This window comes from Hoplias malabaricus, chromosome 5, assembly GCF_029633855.1.
Source record: "Hoplias malabaricus isolate fHopMal1 chromosome 5, fHopMal1.hap1, whole genome shotgun sequence".
In the NCBI taxonomy this organism is placed as follows: domain Eukaryota; kingdom Metazoa; phylum Chordata; class Actinopteri; order Characiformes; family Erythrinidae; genus Hoplias; species Hoplias malabaricus.
Window position 1 is genome coordinate 25,855,480 of NC_089804.1, and position 21,262 is coordinate 25,876,741.

General features: G+C 39.9%; 1 protein-coding gene across 2 annotated transcripts; it reads right to left on the reverse strand.

Moving 5' to 3' along the window:
• Positions 1-301: 301 nt before the first annotated feature.
• On the reverse strand, positions 302-20,271 carry mfsd4aa (major facilitator superfamily domain containing 4Aa). 2 transcript variants are annotated; one of them, XM_066672989.1, is made up of 10 exons: positions 19,877-20,271; positions 14,528-14,726; positions 14,039-14,287; positions 10,535-10,700; positions 7,079-7,194; positions 6,759-6,932; positions 4,119-4,266; positions 1,864-1,934; positions 1,646-1,766; positions 302-1,305 (listed from the first exon to the last, which is right to left on the reverse strand). In XM_066672989.1, the coding sequence occupies exons 1-10, from the start codon at positions 20,146-20,148 to the stop codon at positions 1,250-1,252; spliced, it is 1,572 nt and encodes a 523-aa protein (XP_066529086.1). In that variant the 5' UTR covers positions 20,149-20,271; the 3' UTR covers positions 302-1,249. The 2 variants fall into 2 exon arrangements, with proteins under 2 accessions (XP_066529086.1, XP_066529085.1); XM_066672988.1 differs by having other exon boundaries at positions 302-1,308; positions 19,877-20,269.
• Positions 20,272-21,262: the final 991 nt, after the last annotated feature.

Consider the following 21,262-nt stretch of genomic DNA (forward strand, 5'->3'; position numbering starts at 1 on the left):
AAGGGATAGCTCTGTTTTGTCATTGCCGTATGTATTTTCAGCCACAAAAAACAAGGCCTGAAATAACATCAGACTTTCCTAGATAATCCTAACTACACCAGCTGAAGCTTCCGGAATTGTTAGAAGCCACAAGTCTGTAGGAGCCTCTGCTCATAGGTGACGGGGGAAAGGCACTTTTTAAATTACAAACTATAGAATAAACCAGAGCTTCTACTCCTGGGTTCTCACACTGAACTGAGCTGTGGTGTGGAGAAAACTGCTGTGGTGTTTGATCCTTGTGGTATTTTGACAAAGCATGTCAGATGCTTCATCAAGAACCCAGAACGGTGTTCACTTGTGATAAAGGGGTAAACTACATCTCAAAGTTGCACCTATTGATCTGTAAATTAATTTAAACACAGGCTGTAAATGAGCAACATCACGACATATAAAATATTTATCACTGTATTTTTATATTTTCACATTGCATTTCATTAGTTTACTCTTTTTACAAGACAATTTAATACAAAAATGATCAACAACTCCAACACTGGAATACAAAAATAAACATCTAGTGCAAAATCTCATTCAGAAAACCGTCAGCTATAACTTTCTTCAAACCAGGTTTCAAACTGTTGTCAGCGGTGAGTTCTGACGTACTGCTCCGGTGTAGGGTGTGTGTGCAAAATACGACAAACGTGGTAAGTTCGTTGCTTTGTTTTGTGGTTTGCGTGACCAAACGACCAACCGTGATCATATGGGCTCAAATATGTGCTCACGTGTCTTCACTGATGCTACATCTGTGACGATATACGTTCCAAGGCAGACTATGGGCAGTGTTCAATTATTTTTGATCTGTTTTGTATTGTATAGTACTGTGCATAAACCAGAGACTGCACCACCGAGTTTGAGAGTGTTCCAGGAGAGACTTTTGAGTAAAACATAAAACACAAGATGTAACTTCTAACAATGAAAGACCTACACTCTTAAAAATGAAGTTTCTTCAATAATGGCATTGTTTCTAGTTAGAACCCTCTAAACTACACAGATCCATTTGAGTGGTGAACTGGTTATTGCGTAATTAAATGGTTCTTGAGATTGATTCATTCTCCATATGAAACAGCATCTCACCACTCAAACAGAACTCCAAATTGTTTCCTCACAAGTGCCTCCAACAAGCGACTCTGAACTCAGTCTCGTCTCCGGTCCTCCTCCCTTTTCGTGGGCACCTTGGTCAGTGTTGATTTGCTTGTTCATCACTGTCTCTCCATCAGTGATTGGCCCCGTTAGCCTCAGACTTCTCCACTACTGAGACTGGACTGGCGGCTGCTGTTCAGAGACACAAATACAGCGTCATCTGTCAGTTTTTAAGGGTAGAGTGCATTGTAATAAATAAATAAATGTTTTCTTCACATTCTGAATCAAGAAATCTGATAGAGACCAGTTATCTACTCTCTCAGTATAAGCACCGTTCCTCTGCTTTCTACAGCGACACATGCTTTTTGGGAAAGAGTAAACACTATTTTTCATGCTTGTAAATAGTTTTATAAAAGATGACTAAGTTGATGAGAGCTGCGGTTGCCAGATTTATAATGTACATGTAAACACACACTAAGACAGTGTTTGTGGGAACCGTAGTCAATAAAAGACATACAAAGTGGAGTACCTCTGCTGTGCGTTTTGTGTATATGATGAACCAAAAGCAGCCCTAGAAAGACTGCAAAGCCCATGACGCCAAAGATCATGCCACACAACAAGAAGCTGTAGCTACCGTGAGAGTTGATGACCTGCGTGAGAGGTGAGAATTACATGTACCCTGTTCAGTCAAGACATAGAAAAGCATTATCACATTCTACACACAGTGATATACTACTCTGTCCTCACCGATCCTACGAGCAACTGCAGAAGCATCTCTCCCATTCCAGCACAGGTCACGAGGACTGTAGTGGCACATCCTTGGAGAAGAAAGGAAGGGTCATTATTTGTGGTGAAATGCAAAGTGACATTATAACTGTACTTCCCCTTACTCTAAATGTACTGTATCCAAAGGTGTGTCTTTTAAAAACACAGACCTTTTTATACACAATCTATATAACGTCAGCAGAAAAGCACTGCACATGGGATGCTCTGGAGCAGCTGCACATGAGCCTAAGGTCACTGCTTAATGCCAAATATGGGACATTGGAGAAGGATACTCTGTCATTTACACTGCTCTGTTTTCTAAAGCTCAGAGGGATTTATTCCACTGACACTGACACTTGGCATGGTGATGTAAGGCTCCGTGCGGTTTATTTTTTTAGACAAGCTTTATTTGGAAACCATATACAGGGGGTCCTCCACTTACGACGTTGATCCGTTCCTACATCGTGTTGTAAACCGAAGGTCCTTGGAGCTGTGTGACCGAGACACCACCTGCCCCCCACCCCCTAATTTTAAATTAGAGTATTCTAATTTTAAATATGTATCAAGTGTGATACAAACTAAATTATGAAATAACAAGGTATTAGATGATGCTCCATTTTAAGTTTTCCTCTGGATATTACAAAAGGTGTGCATTTACAAATTAACGTGTCCACAGTGAACAAAAAGGAGTTCGGTTTTATAACATTCTGTACAATCCTTTGAACATGAACAATAAAAATACTTTGACTCACTATATTTAGGGCTAGGACTGGACATTGCATCCAAAATCTATATCACAATATATTTCTTAATTTTGGTCGATACGATAAAATTCCAGTATCGATATGAACAGTATAAACTCCACTGAAAATACATCCAAGAACAAAAAAGAAACATGACATCAACATCAAACATAAACCTACTGGGTTTGTCGATGTTAATATTTTTTTTTTTTACTAAATTTTAAATTGAGTGCTGAACTGAGGAGGGTCAGTGACAGATGTTGTAAATACTCAAAGTGTTTAAACATCATATGATTGTTATTGAAACTTCTGTATTGCGATGTATATTGATATTGATTAATTGTCCAGGCCTCTTTGGGACACAGAGAAGCTGAACTTTTAAAAAATAAAGTGGGAGAAACCTCTGTAAGAATCTGTTTAACAACTGGATCACTTCTAAAAAACAATATTAAAAGTTGTTTCAAAGAAATCCAACTATCATTTAAAATAAAAACAAAAAAACAAAGAGCTAAACGCAAAGGACTGGAATGAGCAGATACATCCACACTTACAGCTGAATGCTTGACCTTCATATATACATCCAAAATTACAGCTATATTTCAGCACAATATCTGGTACCAAATTCCAAGGGTGAATCGGGATGACATCATATTTAATAGAAGAGGGCTTAGATTAATTGGTCAGAGAGGGAACATGGCGAAGCCGTGGAGAATGAACTAATGCTGCTTTAATTTTACTCCGCTGGATCCGAGATTATTCAGTCGTCCAGACTAATACGTTTTGCATTTGAAAAGTCCAGTAATGTCATTCAAAATTTAGCAGCACAGAACCCTCCTAATTCCTCAGACCTCTGATGAGATCAATTATCATCTGCTTGAATATTGATTGAGTGACTGAGCTTGGGGGAGTTGTCCCCATACGAGGGCCGCAGAGATGAATCAAGAATTAAAAGCCTGTCAGTCTGGCAGCACACGCAAGACCCATACTGTTTCAAAACTTATTTCTTGGCGAATTAAATCAAATTCTGTCTAGTTCCTATATTTAATATATTTCATTTACATTTCTTGTTTATTTTATCAAGTGAAATTATATCACTTTATCGGCAGATCATTTTACGACTGATAATTATCCTCCAACACTGAGATGTCCTTAAAAACAGTACATTTTACTTAAAATTAAAAATGTCTCAAAAATAATGTAGTTATCTTATTCTTAGATTTATATCAAAATTAAATAGATATAGTGATTAAATTTAGGTTGATTTGACTTGTGAAGAGCGTTCGGTCTGTCCAGGCCAGTCTCACAGAAAAGGTAAACACAAAGCTGTGTAAGTGGCAGACAGAAGGGATTTGTTCTGGTGTTCCAAATGAGGGCATTTCCTTTAACCATATCCTTGACCTCGGCACTAAACCTCCAGCAAACACCGCTGCGATCGCTCACTCTCGGGCTGTAATAACGACAGCAGAAAAATGCCTTCACTACAACTATAAATACCTTTATAGTCCAGGATATCTTCCGTGAATGCCAGCATGCAGGGGTAGATGCTGCTGATAAACAGACCCAGAAAACTGGTGCCGACGAACAAGAAAACACTGCTGGTGTAAAGTATGAGCAGAAGGAAGAGGGTGATTATCACACCAACCTGAAAACCACACAGGAGAAATGTTAAAGCATTGTTAAATTGTTAGAAAATCTGCAGTTTATCCAAATACAATGTTAATCACTCCAGGATGTAGGCCGCGTGATCACTCTGGGTAATAACTAACGTGAGCGCCGTAAAATGTTGAACTCAAATGAAGATAAGTAGGCATTTGCTTATGTTGCTTTTATAGGGGACACCTTATGGGGAAATAAAAATCCTGAGCTCTGCTCCTTGTGTGCTCACGTTGGGGTGAACTGTGGGGCAGTGAGGCTGGCTGTTCTGAGCAGGGCTGATTAGACAAAGTGAAGATGTTTTCACACGGAACAAAAACTAATATCACCACTGCTTGCAGTGTGTGAAGCACTTTCCATTTGGGTGTAAAATTGAGGCTACATGTTCAGAAACACATAAAACTAGACTCCCTCCATAATGGAGGGAACTACCAGAAACACCCATGACTCTCCTACTGGTTTTATCTACTTTTACAGAGAACTACATTCCCAACAGGTGTATAAAAGCAAATATTCGTTCGTTCATTCATTCATTCATTGTCTGTAACAGCCCATCCAGTTCATTGTTGCGGTGGGTCCTGAGCCTACTCAGAATCACTGGGTACAAAGTGGGAACACACCCTGGAGGGGGCGCCGGTCCTTTGCAGGGCAACACACACCCACATATTCTCTCACAAACTCACACCTATGGACATTTTGAGTCGCCAAACCAACTACAGACGTGTGTTTTTGGATCGTGGGTGGAAACCGGAGCACCCGGAGTAAATCCACACAGACAGAGGGAGAACACACCAAACTCCTCACAGACAGTCACCCGGAGGAAATCCACGCAGACACAGGGAGAACACACCACACTCCTCACAGACAGTCACCCGGAGGAAACCCACGCAGACACAGGGAGAACACACCACACTCCTCACCCGGAGTGGGACTCAAACCCACAACCTCCAGGCACCTGGAGCAGTGTGAATGAGACACTACCTGCCCCACCCCCTCAAAAAGCAAATATGTATTTATTAAATGAGAGTATTCTAATTTAATTTATTTAATTTATTTATTAAGTGTGAAAGGATGAACTTAATTGGGAAATAAGGTATTAGATGATGCTCTATTTTAAGTTTTCCTCTGGATATTACAAAAGATGTGCATTTACAAATTAACATGTGTCCACAGTGAACAAAAAGGAGCAGAGTTCAGTTTTATAACATTCCCCACAATCCTTTGGACATGAACAATAGAACTGAACATTTTGGAAGCCAATCATGCTGTGGTCCCCACACATGAGCACCTTTAGGACCGTAAAAGTAGAGCCCCTTCTGCTTTTTATTGTTTTAATCTTTGATTTACTCCCAGATGCTACTGATGACGGCAGACTAGTAATACTGGCAAATTCCTGCTTTCACCGTGAACGGGGTGCTGGACCAGTCGAGCCACATTCAGCCACGCTATGTGAAATTGAAAGAGCACAGGCTAATACCCTAATAACATCTTAGCACAAGAGATAAAATGTAATTAGACCTTTGAATTCTTGGTATTGTGTTCAGACCTTTGTCACATGCCAAGTGCTTGGGGCACAGCAGGAACAAGGATGTGTATTTTTGACCCTGCCCTTTTATGGCCGCTTCTATTTTACTGCCCAAATGACCTGGTAATTTGTCCCACACCTTTCTGTTTGCAAACAACAGTTCCAGTGCAATTCAAGACTCTTAAAAATCAAGAGGAATACCTGCCAATAAAGGTCAGAGAATACAGAAGTAAACAGCATAATGTGGGTTCTACTTTTCCTGCTCTTACGGTCCATCATCATAAAATAATAACAGTAATCACTCCTTTTGCGGCCAACACGGCGTCAATTCGTCTTGGGAATGACATATACAAGTCCTGCACAGTGGTCAGAGGGATTTGAAGCCATTCTTCTTGCAGAATATTGGCCAGGTCTCTACGTGATGCTGGTGGAGGAAAACGTTTCCTGACTCGCTCCTCCAAAACACCCCAAAGTGGCTCAATAATATTTAGATCTGGTGACTGTGCAGGCCATGGGAGATGTTCAACTTCACTTTCATGTTCATCAAACCAATCTTTCACCAGTCTTGCTGTGTGTATTGGTGCATTGTCGTCCTGATACACGGCACCGCCTTCAGGATCCAATGTTTGAACCATTGGATCCACATGGTCTTACTGGTGCAATGTGGAGTTAATGAAGATTGGCCACCAGGCTGCTCCAATTTAGCCATGAAACCTCCCACACAAAAAATGACAGGTGTTTCAGTTTCATTGTCCAACCCCTGTAGTTAATAAAATAGACACACGCTCATTCGAACTCCAAGTACTGTCTGAGATCTTTGACCATTAAAGCCTAATTTCACAGTCTTTGAAGGGCTTCCATTTTAAGATGGTGTTTTTAGTGTTTTTTAGTATCATTAGAAAAGAAAAAGTGATATGTTTCCTTCTCCAGTGCCTACAGGACACAATGATACTTACTTGGTTGAAAGTGAGCAGACGAACAGGCTTGATGCGGTAAGACAGGGGTATGGAGGCCAGGCGTCCCACAGTGATGGACGCCCAGAAGACACTAGTCAGATAGCCGGCCATCTTGTGAGGCAGGTTCATTGGTGAAGCCACAGCATATGTGTAGACAAATCCTGTATATGACCCCTGAATTACAAGAGAGGAAGAGTCAGACTAACGTTCTTCAAACTTCCAAACAAATCTTTTTGTTCCTAATTTACTTTTACAGGCTACTTTTATAGTAATTTATTTATATCTTCTGCACAGTACAACACTTCATGTTGATACCTTACCACAATGCCATCGGAAAAGAAAAGCACCATCCCTCCAAAGATATGGAGCCCAAAAAACGACAAAGGGACTTCCCTCAGTTTGCTGAGGTGACAGCAGTTGAGCATATTTGCGTGGCCTGTGGAGTTAAGACAAAAGTATGCAGACATCTTTACACACCATACAATTCCTAGATTTGCAATAGTGGCATCAACTACTACCCCATAATCATTCAAAACAAAAGAAGTATTAGGTGTAAAATAAATTTTAAAGCATTTTTTTGTAACATTCATTCATTCATTATCTGTAACCCTTATCCAGTTCAGGGTCGTGGTGGGTCCAGAGCCTACCTGGAATCATTGGGCACAAGGCGGGAATACACCCTGGAGGGGGCGCCATTCCTTCACAGGGCAACACAGACACACACATACTCACTCACACCTACGGACAATTTCGAGTCGTCAATCCACCTACCAACGTGTGTTTTTGGACTGTGGGAGGAAACCGGAGCACCCGGAGGAAACCCACGCGGACACAGGGAGAACTCCTCACAGACAGTCACCCGGAGCGGGAATCGAACCCACAACCTCCAGGCCCCCTGGAGCTGTGTGACTGCGACACTACCTGCTGCGCCACCGTGCCGCTACCCCATAATCACGCAAAGAAGAGTATATTACAACTGCATACAAACATACTATTGGAAAAAAAAACATAACAAAACTGTGCTTTAACCCTAATGCACCAAAATTGAAGTTCCAAAATGACCTGGAATACAAATGTGTGAACTTACATTAATTCCAATTAACAGTCCCAAGATTTTGTTCCAAGTGCAACAATGTACTTCCTTCGATACTTAAAATTCAGGAGGAAGCATCACCTGCTTTTTGCTACAGACCACAGAAGTCCCTCTCAACACATCAACAATAGTATGGTAGAGTTGATCAGACAATCACTCCAGATATACACTCCATCACACTGTCAACAAACCATCCAAAATCATAGGCTCTGTCCTCTCACCAATCAAATCACTCCATCACAACCAAGAGTCAAAAGAGGCAAGAAAATCATCTCTGACCCCGAACATCCATCACATTACATTTTTCAGCTGCTGCCCTCTGGAAATAGATCCACAGATCATTGTCTATCAAAAGAAACCATTTTCAAACAACAGCTTCTTTACCAAAAGCAATACAAACACACTGTGGATTCAATCTGATAATGTAATATATACCCCGCAGCACCGCTCCCTGATGTCTACTGTGTCCACAACATTTGTGTCCATCAAGATGTGCCTTTGTCTTTGTTGTGACTTCAATGTTCCATATTTATTGCATTGTCTATTATGGTGAAGCCGGTCCCTTATGTATCGGATTGTGCTGCGGTGCTGATGTTTTTGTAGGAAACGTGCTTGAAAACCTAGGAATGGTTTCTTGCTCAAATATTGCCCTTCTGTGGCTTCCATTCACTCTTCTAAAATTCTGAGAGAAATAGCATAAGGCAAAAAGACAGGAGACACATGAAAGTAAACCTCAGCATGATGTGTGACTTCCTTAAGATCTCCACCAAACCCCAAGAGGAGGAATGTGAGTAGTTTTGTTCAGAAGAAATAAACCTTGTCCAATAGTTTTAAGACATCTATAAACACCGGTAGAAGCGGAAGGACTGCATTCTCTGCTGTCAATGAGTGCCATGTGAGGAGATAAGGATGAGGAATAAAATGCAGACATGCAATTTATTTTTAAAAAGGTCTAAGCAAATCTAATCATGAGTAGAATATTGTACATAGGTCTGAAAAATAACTAATTTACTAAGAGACTAACTTTGGACAAAAGTACAGTAGAACCTCGGAAGTTGACGGTAATCCGTTCCAGAACTTGCGTCCACAACTGATGCAGTCAAGTTCCGAATCGAATTTTCCCATAAGAAATAACTGAAAACCGATTAATTGGTTCTCGACCATCAATTTTTTACCATAACAAGTCATAAAAACGCGTAAAATACGCAAAAACTTGGAGCACAACCTCAAAAAGCTTCCGACTTTGCGGAACGACGCCGTTACAAAAGTCGCGTGGGTCTAACTATCATTACACTTATATAGCGCCTTTCTAGACACCCAAGGACGCTCAATCCACAAACACACTGGTGAGAAGCAGCAGCCAAACGCGCACAGCGTACTCTCAAGCAGGAACGACTGTCCACCTGGAGGACTGCATCGGGCACTAGGATTTCACCCAGGACAGAGCGCCAATCCATATCTGGGCACACACACATTCACTCACAAATACAGACAATCATTCACATACACACTCATTCACTCACACACCAGGACATTTATCAGAGAAGCCAATTCACCTACCCTCCATGTTTTTAGACTGTGGGAGGAAACCGGACACCCCGGAGGAAACCCACGCAAACACGGGGAGAACATGGAAACTTCACCCAGATTGGGCCTGAACCCAAGATCCCAGCGCTGAGAGGTGAACGTGCTAACCACTAAGCCACTAACGAGTGGTGTTTGTTTACAAAAGTCGCGTGGGTCGGGTTCCTAGTCGAAATTCTCTTGACATATGGCGTCAACTTCCAATTATGTTGACTTCAGAAACAGTCAACTTCCCGGGTTCTACTGTATAACCAAGAAACCAATGCTGGACAGAGTAAAAGAATAAACAAAATCCTAAGACTAACAAAGGCACAGATATAAATAACAAACAAGACAAAGACAGAAGAAGCTGAGAAGGTAGTTTTTATACTTGCGCTGAATACTTAAGTCTACACCTAGGACTGGACTTATTTATGGGAGGGGCAAATTGTGGTTATAATTATGGAATATCTGGTTTGCTTCCAAACACAGAACCCCATCCATACCGTGGGCAGGCTCAAAAAATAGTAGGAAGTTGCTTCATCCATTTTATGCTTCTCATTATTTAAGATAAAATATTCCTTTATTAGTCCCACAGTGAGGAAACACTGAAGAATATGTATAACTAAACGTACATGACTGACTGTATATAGAATATGGCACATTTTCCATGGATACAAACACTCTTTTGGGATGCACTGCATTTCACCCTTCATTTTCACAGGAGACCCACAAACAAGGAACTGTTCCTCTGTGGTCCCCAAACATCAAAAATGAGCAGGGATCTGTGCTCTGGACTGCTCCTGCGCTCAGAAACCTCACACACATACATACATACATACATATATATATATATTTATGACAGACACCTTTTGGAATGAGTTGGAGAGGATTTCCTGATCCAGACCTAATCATCCAACATCAGCAACTGATCTTGGTAATACTCTTGTGGCTGATCCTTTAAGAAAGTGTGTGTATAGCCTTCCCCAACGAATAGATGCCGTTGCAGTAGCAAAGGACGATAAACTACCATAATGATGGATGAAGAGGCATCACAAATGTTGGGCCAGATATTGTTTTTACATAGAATCAAAAGGAAAACCGAGTGTTCAGCTCTTGCCTGCGGGTTCCAGATGTTCCTGTGAGGTGAGGTCCACCTGTTCTGAGGCACTCCTTGGTGTGCCCAGTTGTCTGTCTCCGTCCAACAGAAGAGGGCTGCTTTCAGAACAGCAAGTCAGCACCCGCTCCCGATACATCAGAACAAGCACAGCTATTGGCACAGGAAGCTGGAGGAAAAATAAGTGAGCACCATTATGCACTGTCAAGACAGGTCAAGTGAAATTGTCATTCCTTTTTGTCAGAAGTGTTTTGAGGAAGGAGACGTAGTTCCTCGGGAGCACAGCCCAACATTTTATTTTTTTCAAAAAGAGAAGCATCAAATAGCTGTGAAGAGGAGAAACTGAAAACTGTACAAGGGTTACAATAAAAGAGACAATCGGTCTCACACAGAATACAAATAGGACGAAAAACAAACTACAAACAACTAATCCTTAGCAGAAATGGTCTCAAGGCATTGCCTAGTGCAAATAAAACAAACAAACAAAAAAAACCCACAAAATTCTGGCGTATTTCTAGAGTTAGTAAACGTGTGGGGGGAGGAAAAAAAGTAAAAACAAAGTGTCTCAGTCTGATCTGCTAGGTTGCCTCTGTCTGTCTCTCGGCAGAGAAACTACATCTGGACTTGATTAGATTGTTTCCAAATGTTGAAAATCATGACAAAAAAGGATATTGCTCTATTCCTGCTCCATACATGGGAAATATCAACTTATTTTGGCTGTTTCAGATTGCGTAAAGTGGAACTAAGGTCAAATTTAGGAGACTGCTAACGACTCGAAAGTGCTACAAAACTAAACGGTTACAAATGAGTTTCTGTGAGCGGGTGCTACAGTATCATATAAGATAAAAATCACATGTAAACAAAGACATTGATATGAAGCACCAATGCTCCTTAAATGATCTCTAAAACACAGGCTATGTATTTTGGACACTACCTTCCCGGTGCTGAAATGCCACAAGACAATTGTACGACAAACTCCATGCAGCAGATGGAGGTCTTGCAAAACTTGGCCTGCCTGGTCTTCATTGGGATGTAGAGAAGCAACTGATATAATACTAATGATCAGTGGCTTGTTTTATATCATGACCACTTACACAGGGAAAGGCTTCCAGCACGTTGCTATTAAAGCAGTTTTAAGGACTTTGGCACTATTTTTGGAACTTCATATATGAATAGAGAAGATGACAGCTCTCCACCCAGCCTAGATTTTTCCTGAGTTGTTCATCTTCAAAAATGAACTTGTCTGTAGGATGTTTGTGAGAAGCTCTACCAACAGGTCCACTCTGTCTTACTGTGACTTAACGTCAACAACAGACTAAACAAACTATGACAAAGCTATTTCTGCCATATTGGAATCAAATATACACAAAAATCATCATGTATAAGCCTCCACCCGTAACTCCCTTTATAGGAGCACCCCTAATAGAAAGTGTCTAGTACATATAAAGTTTTATAAATTACATCTCTCATACAGCAGGTAGAGTGCAATAGAAGAAAATAAAGTATAGGACCAAGGTAGTAGTTCAATGTCAATCTTATGGCACCCAGTGGTATTCATTCCCAGTGTTGGGCTGCCCTTGCACTGAATGATTTAGTTGTTGTCTTTGCTCCAGGACAGCCGTTTCAACTCATCGGTTAACAAGCCAGGCTTCATGAGCTGAAGGGAGGAATCTCGAAACTGAGCCACGTAGGAGTTCCACAAAACTCTGTCCTCTGAATAGTGGACTGAAAGCTGTGTGTATGTGCCTGTGGAACAATTTTCAGACAAAGCAGGCAATATCCTAAACTGACATTTGCATGCAAGCTAATCAACAGTAGCTCCATAATGGTGAATGAGTGACAGAACAGGTCACACTACTTTGGAAATTGTTCCCCCAATTCTATGAAACATGACTCCTTTTTTTTAAAAGGCTTTCCCTTTTAAACCTAAAGGTACTTATCTAGACTTAACAATGTCTTGCTCCAAGACATTCAAAGAAGGCGGGTCCCTTGGGAAATGTGTTTTTGCTGAAGCAATGCATTTTTATATTATTAATTTCATTTTATATTCACACAGTGGGGCTCTTGTTAAAACAATACAAAAAGGGTGGGATTGTGTACACTGTTTGAATCTAGTCTCACAGAAAACCTCAATGCTATTCATGAATCATCATTCGCTATTTGGTCCGGACTTTTAAAGTCTCTGATAAGCCTTAAACTGAACCTGAGAAAGTGCATCATGGTGCAAGACCAAGGATTCAAAGTGAATGCTTCAAAGAATAGGCCTTAAGGGTTTTCTTAAGTCAGTACTTAAAAGCCTTTGGGTCAATTTCTTTGGCCAATTTAAGATGAATCATTGGCTGACTTTAACGAAAGACTCTGATGCTCAAACCAGCTCTCAAAATCTGCCATTAAGCCTCTAACCCAACTTATAATGACAAAATCCAAGCCTAGAGGAAGACAATGGATTCATTCTGATAGAGCTTCACCAACCAGCTATTTTTCCTCTGGTCTGAACATGTGTATTCTCTGTACAATTACACAGTATCCTCTATAAAGAGCAGATTAGTGTTTAGAAAGTAGGCTTTGTGGCATCAGTTGATTCGATTTAAATAATGACCTTATTCAGGCACAGACAACCCTAGTGCATACAGTCTTCAGTGAGTGTATGCAAAAGCCTGGAGTCATAAGGCTGTTGTCAAGGATACAGCCATTACCCTGTTGTAATATTCAAATACCCATCACAATCTTAGGTCTGGTAGAGTTGAACCTGAGTGATATTACAACTGCTCTTTCAGGCAGCTTCTTCAGCAACTGCATACCTGTCTAACACACTTTCACTATAACATTGTGATTTACACAAATTTGCAAACATAGACCACCACTCATTTGCTAAATTTCCAGTCAAATTGGTATTAAAATAAATAACAGAATAAATCAAATTAAATATATATATAAATTCATCAAATTATAATTTTAAAATGACTTTTTGTTTTGCAACTTCTCAAAATTTTGGCCTTTCCTTTTTGTTTACAGCTTTTTAAAAGCTCCACATCCTTTCTGACCTACAGTGTGGACTCACATGGGACTGACTGTAAAAACACCTGGGAGTTTTTTTAAAAGTTCTGAACTAAAAGTGAAGTTTTATTTCCTCTGTGGCATTTTAAGATTGTTTTGCTGGTCTACAAGGTCCTGCAGGCCCAGTAAACAAGGAACGTCCCTGGACGTTCAAAATAGGTCTAAAATTAGTCTGTCCGTCAAGGACATATTTTAAACGTCAACGGACGTCCAAAATCCATCTTAATAAGTTAGTGGTCATTATGTTATTTCAACGTTGAATGAATGGCTAATTGTTTACTGGGGGGTTGGAATCCCCTGTAGGTACTGCCTTTTCCAAATTTCAGATTACACCCAAGATCTAAGACAAATAAACAAAATACTCCTAACAACTGTTTTAACTAGAATTAAGCAAATGAGAGCTGGCTTCAATACATATGTATTATTGCAGGTTCAAATATGTGGCCTTACATTGATGAGTGCCATGATCCAAAAGGCGTAGGAGACCCTGGTGACCACTTCACCCTCAGTTTGAAACTGAAAGTGGGACTCATTGTACACATGTCTGCCGGCTAGTTTGTTCCTCATATGCCTCAGCGTTGATGAGGAATTGGTGAAGTTGCTGGTGCTGTTTCCCAACACACAGTCGGTGTCAGACAGAAAGGGGTCAGCGATAAGGGGGCTCAGCAATGCCCCAAGACCTACAAAGAAGTGGAGAGCCTGGAAACAAGAGTGCAGAAGCAAGACAGAAAATCATTTAACTGAATGATAAAAATAGGAAGGTTAAGCCAAAGGTTTAATCAATAGATATCAACGTGGACATTTCAGAGATAAGGCTTTAAGACGGTTCTTAATCCAGCACTTAAGCCTTCCCTTTGGGCCGACTGACTTTAAGACATATGTAGGGTCAGCTAGCATCAATCTTTAGATCCTATTTGTTAGGACAAATGTTTCACAAACCTGCAGGAAGACAGTGGAGTCTTTCTGGTAGAGCTTCACCAACTGCAGGTTGGATATTGTATCGATGACACCCATGGCAAGACCTGTTATAGCCATGGCAACGGCCAGCATCGGCAAATTCCGGCATATGGGGATGAAGGCAAACACCGCAGAGATGGTGAAGGTGGATACAGCGAGTGATGACAACGAACACGCATACCTGGAGAGAAGGACCGTTCATTTTAAGACCATGCCATGCAATATTAGCAATAACTTATCCAAGATAAAACATTCCATCGCCAAAGAAATACGTTTACGCCATCATACCTACTTAAAAACTCCAGAGCAAAACTCGTACGTTACTGGCCGATTCCCATTCTGTCTCTAAGTAGACCCAAGTTAGATTTAGGCTTATACAGACAAGAAAGAAAGTTTATAATTCCAGTCTTCCTCAATTTGAGATTTGATAAGTATAATAAAATTCATATAAAATAAAACAATTCTGAGAGTTACTCTTTAAAGGAATGAATGGTACAGACGTCAGGTTCCAGTCACCTTCATAACTTCTGGCCCACTTACATCTTTCCCATGTAATTTTACAGAGAATTTAAAAAAGGCAAAAGTGCTCAAGTAAACAGTCTTTATGCGAAATTGGCAAGGACAACACAGAAGTGAAGGCAAACTCTTGATATGTTGTTCCAGTCCCAGCTTTTGATAAGTTAACACACTTAAAGCAAATGTTTTAAACCAAGGTGACAAGGTCATTGCTCCAGAACCACCTCAACCTGAACTGGATAAGCAGTTACATACAATGAATGAATGAATAATTGTATTATGTTTTTACATTTTTGTTACAAAATCTCATGCTGCCTACACATCCTGTGGCACATTCCTGTGGTGATTCAGCTGCAACCAGGTAAAGATATTCAGTTTGGATAGTAAAGACTTTGTTGTCACCTTGGCTTAAAGCATATCTGATTAGCTTATCAAAAGCTGGTAATGAAACACCACAAGAAGCTAGCCTCACTTCTTAAATCCTTCCTTTTAGACAATCACACATCATACATTTTGAAAGTAGTGGTGATTGAAATCTTACATCTGAAACTGTTAATTCCCCAGAAATTTGCGCACAGGATAGTTACAAAAGTGATGAATACACTCCCCGAGTCATGGATGTCTGCCGACCGATTCTGACCTAAGATATAAATTTACTTGAAAGTTATATGGAAGACTGTGTAAGGCATGTTTTCCCCAAATAAAACTTTGTTTACCTGAATGACCCATGTATTTTCATTGCAAACATTACATAGAAAAACTCAGTAAACACACGTAATGGAAATCATGATACGACCTAAACCAGGGGTGGGCAATCTTATCCACAAAGGGCCGGTGTGGCTGCTGGATTTGAGTCCATTCAGGCCAGAGCAAACCTGATTTCACTCCTTTAATTAGTTGGTTTCATTACACCACTGCTCATGTGACCTCCTGGTCGGTTGGAACAAAACACCAGCCGCCACATCGGCCCTTTGCGGATAAGATTGCCCACCCCTGACCTAAACGGTTCATTCTCCAAAGCACCTTGAAATGCAATGTCAATACAATCCTTTATCTACATTTTACAGTACTGCAAACAACCTACACTCTTTCCAAATAAAATAGGTTAGAGGAGATTTGAGGGTCAGAGAGTGACTAACTGACCGCAAACAAGAGGAGAGAACTGCATACATGATGCCTGGGCACTAATATGGCTATCTTTATTCTCCCTACTGTTTAATGCTGACCATTTAGAAGAGTTTCTGGAAAGTTTCTTTGCCCAAGGCCATGTATTGACTTTCAAAACAGAGGCATTTACAAAGGTCTGAGAGTATTTGAAATCCCTCATTAGATCTGAAATACATCAGTTATTGCTTTTATGACTTTATTTAAGTAGCGTCACTAATCTATACTGTGTTCCATTTTGACTGGACAATTGTGGTATATCAGCACTATGTCTGAAAGATTCAAAATTGCAAAAGTACCATTTTCAAATTGCTACTTTTATTTTAACCTACATCATTAAGCTGGGAAACAAACAATACAATAAACCGCTCATGAACCACCTGTAGACAAGCATTTAAAATATAATGGGTTGTATGACATCACAACCACAACCCATAAAGCGTTTAAAAATGACCTGGATTTAATTTATAGAACATGATATCCATTTAAAATTCTTCTGAATAATCAAGATATTTTACACAAATCCTTCAGCTCTAACACAACACTCTGGTCGTGGTCACTTTCACTTTTTACTGAGCATGTCATCTCACATTTAACAATGTTATCTGCTGCTAAGGACTAGGTTTACATTGTTGAATAACACATCTACAAATAATCACTGAGGATAAAGACTGTACATACACTGACCTCCGTGGTACAGTCCACTGTTATGGAATTAGTGTACTGAAATGTTTCTTTACTGTGTAACATTAGTTACTTATTGTAAATGTGTTGCCCTATTTCTCCTGTCCAAGGCAGAATTGTTTAAAGTGGTGCCGATGGGAACCAGGCGTCTGATGCATTTGCCTTATAAAAAAAAAAAAAAAAAAAAAAAAAAAAAAAAAAAAAAAAAATGATGCATGTTGAATGAAACATTGCTGCATATCAGTTTCTCCTTTATGTTTGGTGTAAACACTTTTCCCTCCAGTTTCTAATGGGGGAGACATACATGCAGTCTGATGTAATGTAAAATATAATTCATTCATTCATTATCTGTAACCTCTTATCCAGTTCATGGTTGCAGTGGGTCCAGAGCCTACCTGGAATCATTGGGCACAAGGCAGGAATACACCCTGGAGGGGGCGCCAGTCCTTCACAGGGCAAAACACACACTCACTCACACCTACAGACACTTTTGAGTCGCCAATCCACCTACCAACGTATGTTTTTGGACTGTGACAGGAAACTGGAGCACCCGGAGGAAACCCACACGGGGAGAACACACCAATTCCTCACAGACAGTCACCCAGAGCAGGAATCGAACCCACAACCTCAAGGCCCCTGGAGCTGTGTGACTGCGACACTACCTGCTGCGCCACCATGCCGCCCATAATATATAATTATTTTTTATAAATTTACTATTATTAATATTGCATATAAAATCTCAGGCAACTTGCACACGGATCCGTTTAGTTTTAAATATTGAGATTTTTGTCTGCGTTCACTGATATATCACAGCATGCAGGTCTCTGGCTAAAATGCAAAAACCTCCTCACTCCATCTACAGTGAAGTACATAAATCATTAAACTACGGTGTACACGCACTAAATTTCAGACCCTTCATATGAATAAATCTAAATTATGCTGTAGCAGAAATATATAACACACTGTTAGAATCTAGATTCAGTCATTTCATGACTTGCGTAGTGCGCTACGTAGGGAGCATGGAGTGATTTGGGATTAACACCCCTGTTTCTCTCATGTGTTGTGGTGTTTTGATGCCTCTCTTTAAGAGGTACTATGGCCCTCTAATAGACTGGCATGATAACGCTTTGATATTCATCTAATATTTTAGATGGTTTCAAAAAAAGAGAGAGTAAAGTCTCACAAATAAATGGCTCTGTGTGGATGGGGGCCTCAGAAGATTATGGCAATAGCTATATGTTGATGATTGTGACCCCCTATCACAACCACTGTAAAGAAATGTGTCCTTACCTTTCTCCACAACGACCCACCTCACATCAAAACACTCTGAACGACTTTGCTCACATTGATTTAATTATGCAGCAAATGTGAAAACTCTGTGGAATGTCCCTTCATAACATCCCCATGGAGCTATATTTCGTAACTCAAAAAACAAAGATGGACTTGACTTGACTTGATTGTGCTCCTGGTTGATATGCTGTTAAATCTCTGTGCTTGCCCAAACAGTGTATCACTTCAAAAGGAAATGGAACATGGAAATGGAAACACATTTTTCACAATGTCCTGTGAAGGACAATGATCTCCCTAAACAGAAAGGGAGGTAAATACGAGCCCCTGGAGTGGTGCTTGAACAAACCTGCTCTGCTAATCAAATTTTAAGCTCTCCTGGACAAGAGAAAGTAAACAGTGAGTGACTGCCAATGCCATTCTGGTCTGTCCTCACTCAACAGACCTTAAAGAAACAGAGTGACATTAACAAACACAAGACTACCAGTAGACAGTAATTTCTGCCAGTAAACACCATTGCCGTGGTAGGGCTTGTGCTGGTGAGAAACACTGGAAACTGACCCCTCGCCCAGACAAGGTTTCACTGAGTTTCTTCTGAATAAATTCTGAAAAACAGATGATAGAAAGAAGAGTGCATGCCATCCTTCTGTGTCTTTACTCAATAGCCCTTACAGAAGCATTAATGAACACATGACTGCCAACAGACAGACGTTACCAACAATAAACAACACAAACATAGGTCAGTTCCAGTGCAAAAACAGGTGATTATTACTGAGATCTCTCTAAAATTCTATACATGCAGAAGAGAGAAGGAAACACGTCTTTAAAAAGTCATTACACAAAGCGACACCCAATGTGTTCCTTTCTATCGCAGGATAAAGATCAACCAGTTTTTAAACAGTTGGGCCAAAGCACAAAGGAACATTTATCCACGTCTTATATGATAACATCCTGTACTGTCACACTGTCTTGCAAATTTGATCAAGGATATTTAAGGATGTTGACAATCTAATAGATGTTCTTGCACGGTCAGTTTCTGATGGGAAGTCCCACTGAAAATTATTTATATTTCAGGAAAATCTTAGCAAACGTTCTTAAGAGGTTCATCTCCACATCAACAAGCATTTTCAGAGTCTTCGTACTTGAGGAAGTTCAAAGTTCTTCAAAACAACCTAATGGATATGTAAATAAGGTCATTCAGAGTGGTCTGGTGGGAAACATGAAATTCTTGAAAACTTTGATATATATATATATTTTTTTAAACCATCAAAACTGAAGTGAAACTAGGTGTGTTGCTGGGTTTAATATGTAATTCTGATAATAGTAAAACGGTGGTAAATCTAAAATAACATGTATTATTTGGTAAACCATTGTGGCCATTTTATAATTTTATGTTTTATTTGTTCTCCACAGCTTTACAGTGAAAGCAAACAGACACTGAGCACTATATTTCGCAGCAAACGGCATGTTTCTTCTTGTAGAGAACTTTTTTTCACTTCAGGCATTTGACCAAAAGTGGCCAAAATATTTAAAGCGTGGAATTCCTTTTTAAATTATTTAACGTTATAACTCCTTTACATTAAAGTGAAACGCCATTTTAAATGTGTAAGTGGTAAATTTATCTGAGGTAAAAGTATCAACAGGTGACGAGAGAGAGTGAGAGTGAGAGAGAAAACTTACGACTTGCTGAAGAACCCCCCGACCGAGCTGCCCACGAACAGGCAGAACTGCTGGGAGAAGAAGACCAGGGTGATGCCCTGCAGACTGGCCTGTGTCTGGCAGCGGAGATCCAGGACGGTGGGGCCGAGCAGAGCCAAGCACAAGCCAAAGCTGAAGAAGCCGCTCCAGTAGGTCAGAGTGTGCTGCCAACGGCTTCGGAACAGGGCCCACAACCGCTCGTCCACCACCTTCAGGACAATGTTACAGTTACGGTCCAGCAGCCTGCTGTTCATCTCGACTCAGGCCTAGAGCTCAGTCCCGCACTCTGGAGAAAACACACACTCGGTCCTGCATGGTGTTGGAATCCGCGTGTGTGAGGCGGGGCGTTGATAGAAAGCCTCTCATCAGCTCGGGCCACCCATTAACAACACACACCTCCCACTGAGGACTTCATTAGAGCGAGGAACATTACATTTGCGGTAAAATAAGTTTATTAAGGCAAATCCATTATTAATTTCCTGATACAGCGGCGAGGCCAACACAAGAAATAGTGTTTAAACAGCCACTAACTTCTAAGGTCAGATTTCTGCTGGGACTTTTGTGAGGGTAATTAATTTTTACAAAATAATAATGTTAAACTGGAATTAAAAATGAACTTATATTATAATTATAATTTATAAATATTATTATAATTAAATATAAATATATACATATTATTATAATTATAACATGTCAACACTGAATGTATTTTTATGAAATATATTTTTATGGTTTATCATTTTACTGTGTTGGAAATATTTTTGAAGGTTTAATTGCCAATTAATAGCGCTTTTATTTCTTTAAATAAATTAAAAACTGAGTCTTCACCAACGTTTTTAGCATCCATGCTAATGGCCAGGAAAAGACAAGGGTTTTTGAATGATACACAAATCTATAAAATATTTAATACAAATTTAAATTAACACATTTTAATTTAGGTAACAAATGTATGATTTGAACTTGACATTGAGTAAACTTCACTAATTAAAATAACGACAAAATAATTTTCATCAGGGACATTGGATAATAACGATAATACTATTGAACAAATCGAAAGAATCGGTTCATGTAATTGAATCGAATCTTATTGCGCCCAATCGAAGTGTCATTAAAGTAAGTAAAGTGTTTATTTTTGCATATAGACAAATAACAGCTTCTATCTGCTGCGCCCATCTTATCAAATTGAGTGTAAACCGAAGACTGTATCTTTTACTCAAATTAATCTGTAAATACACTCAACAAACACCAGCAGCAATAAATTTCAGGCGTAATGTCTTTTTTAATCACAGAGTAGAAGCACCATATGGCTTTGTGTAATTTGGACTATACCTGCTATATAACAGCAGACAGGAAATTAACTTTGGAGCC

What these genes read in the sequence shown, in the direction of transcription:
- mfsd4aa (XM_066672988.1), bottom strand. Translation starts at nt 20,148, where the DNA reads ATGAACAGCAGGCTGCTGGACCGTAACTGTAACATTGTCCTGAAGGTG. An exon ending in GGGGGGTTCTTCAGCAAGTC is followed by an intron (nt 14,727 to 19,876) that starts GTAAGTTTTCTC and finishes CCTTCTCTCCAG; the next exon opens with GTATGCGTGTTCGTTGTCAT. An exon ending in AGATATCCTGGACTATAAAG is followed by an intron (nt 1,935 to 4,118) that starts GTATTTATAGTT and finishes TTCTTCTCCAAG; the next exon opens with GATGTGCCACTACAGTCCTC.